Source organism: Arachis hypogaea, chromosome 4 (assembly GCF_003086295.3).
Source record: "Arachis hypogaea cultivar Tifrunner chromosome 4, arahy.Tifrunner.gnm2.J5K5, whole genome shotgun sequence".
In the NCBI taxonomy this organism is placed as follows: domain Eukaryota; kingdom Viridiplantae; phylum Streptophyta; class Magnoliopsida; order Fabales; family Fabaceae; genus Arachis; species Arachis hypogaea.
Genome location: NC_092039.1, coordinates 115,024,240 through 115,026,439, shown reverse-complemented (window position 1 = coordinate 115,026,439; position 2,200 = coordinate 115,024,240). Strand labels below are relative to the sequence as shown.

The following is a 2,200-nucleotide window of genomic DNA, read 5'->3' as shown; positions in this document are numbered from 1 at the left end:
CATTGAGTTCGAACAGTAGTTGGGGTTGGGCGCAGTTGGCAAGGAGGTCAATGTTGATGAGTTCGGAGATATAGATTGGGAGGAAGATAATAATGACAATGAAGAGGAGTTTGAATCCAACTATGAAGTCGATGACAAAAATGATGACGGAGACTTGGCAGGCAATCCAGCTGTGTAAAATGAAGCGGATGCGATTGTAAGTCAGCACCCGTTTGGTATTCTGTCTTTTATGCGGACTCTAGATCTCGAAGTCATGCATGCCCTGGAATTTCCTGAGTATGCGAATATGGGTATGTTATGATTATTAATTCAAGTTACATACAGTGTTTATTTTATTTGCCTTGTCTTATTGATGGTGGTGCACATGTCGTAGGTGAAGACAATGTTGTGGCAGAAGATGATGAGTTTAGTGTCAGAATAGAATTTGATTCGAGAGAGTTGGTGATATCTGCAATCAAAAGCTACACTATCTCTAGAGGAGTTAATTACACTGTGTATGAGTCTAAGCCGCAGACATTCTATGTGAAATGCAAGGGTTATGGTGCAGGTTATGATTGGCTTATCCGAGCTAGCTTGATTCGAAAGAAAGCTTGTTGGGAGATCAGAAGATACAATGACAAACACACGTGCACCATGGGCACGATTTCGCAAGATCATGTCAAGTTGGACTCAGACACAATTGCAGAGGCTATTAGGCCGTTATTCGAAGCAGACCCGTCGATAAAGTTGAAGTGTATTATTGCAGAAGTTCAATTCAGGTTCAACTTCACTGTAAGTTACCGCAAGGCTTGGTTGGCAAAACAAAAATCAGTCGCAAAAATTTTTGGTGATTGGGAAATTTCTTACCAAACTCTGCCAGTATGGTTAAAAGCAATGATTGTGAAGATGTCAAGGTCTCGTGCGCAAATTAAAACGCTCCCCTTTTACCGTGAAAGTGAGAAGGTTCAAGGTGTAAGAGTACTGCACCACATTTTTTGGAGCTTCTATCCATGTATTGCAGCATTTAGACACTGCAAGCTACTGGTGCAGGTTGATGGTATGCACCTGTACGGTAAATATAAAGGTACACTTCTGGTTGTGGTTGCACAAGATGGGACCAAAACATTGTCCCCATTGCATTTGCCATAGTCGAGGGTGAGACGGCAGACGCGTGGGAGTTTTTCCTAACCAATTTGCGGAGATATATTGTTACCAATGATGGCGTGGGCATTATTTTTGACTGCCATACCTTCATCGATGCTGTAGTAGCTCACAGTAACGGTGCATGGTCACCACCAAGAGCATGGCACATGTACTGCATCAGGGACATCGGGTCCAACTTCTTAAGGAGGTTCAAGGCTCCATATTTGCATAAACTAGTGGTTAACATAGGTATTTCATTTCGTTGTTATGGTCCTATTCATAGTAATTTTGTGATATCTGCTTACGACTAAATGAATTGTTCAACAGGCTATTCTAGGACGGAACAGGAGTACAACAAAAACTACCAAAGGCTTAAAGAGTGGGGTGAGGCATATACTCAATGGTGCGATAACATCGGTGTTGAGATATGGGTGTTGGCATTCGATGGGGGTCATTGTTGGGAACATATGACGACAAACTTTGTAGAGTGCATAAATTCTGTCCTGAAAGGTGCACGCAACCTTCCTGTAACTGCCATTGTTAGGTCTACTTTCTATCGGCTGAATGAATTGTTTACTCGGAAGAGTGCCGAGGCTCATGAGCTTGTCCGCAACAGATTCACGTATTCAAAATTTGCAACGAAGAGAGTTGAAGAAAGCTTTCGACGTGCAGAAAACATTGTGGTCAACCGGTTCGACAGGCGCAATGAGATGTTTGAGGTTCGCGAAATGCAAGCTGGTTCCGTTTACACTGTTAACCTTGCGCAACGACACTGCGACTATGGCCATTTCCAAGTCGAGTGACTCCCATGTCGCCACGCTCTTGCATGTTGCGCTAACCAGCGTCTTGATTGGCAAGTATATGTGCACGACGTGTACAAGATATCTGAAATTTGCAAGGTGTACAGAGACAAGTTTGTTCCGATGGGTGACCCATTTACGTGGAATAGATATGAAGGAGCGAAAGTGATCGCCAACTGGACATTGAGGCGCACGACAAAAGGAATACCGAAGTCAACACGTTACTTGAATGAGATGGATTCGCGGGATGTGCGTGGTCCTCGCCGGTGTACTATATG

General features: G+C 43.6%; 1 protein-coding gene across 1 annotated transcript; it reads left to right on the top strand.

Moving 5' to 3' along the window:
- The first annotated feature begins 286 nt into the window (after positions 1-286).
- On the top strand, positions 287-1,925 carry LOC112795241 (uncharacterized). Its single transcript, XM_025837181.1, has 5 exons — positions 287-290; positions 374-441; positions 535-1,046; positions 1,091-1,371; positions 1,450-1,925. The coding sequence occupies exons 1-5, from the start codon at positions 287-289 to the stop codon at positions 1,923-1,925; spliced, it is 1,341 nt and encodes a 446-aa protein (XP_025692966.1).
- The last annotated feature ends 275 nt before the right edge of the window (positions 1,926-2,200 follow it).

Bases quoted from the DNA above. Each gene is read 5' to 3' on its own strand.
- LOC112795241 (XM_025837181.1), top strand. The intron at 442-534 runs GTGATATCTGCA...GTGAAATGCAAG, and splicing joins AATTTGATTCGAGAGAGTTG to GGTTATGGTGCAGGTTATGA. The intron at 1,047-1,090 runs GTACGGTAAATA...TGGTTGCACAAG, and splicing joins CAGGTTGATGGTATGCACCT to ATGGGACCAAAACATTGTCC.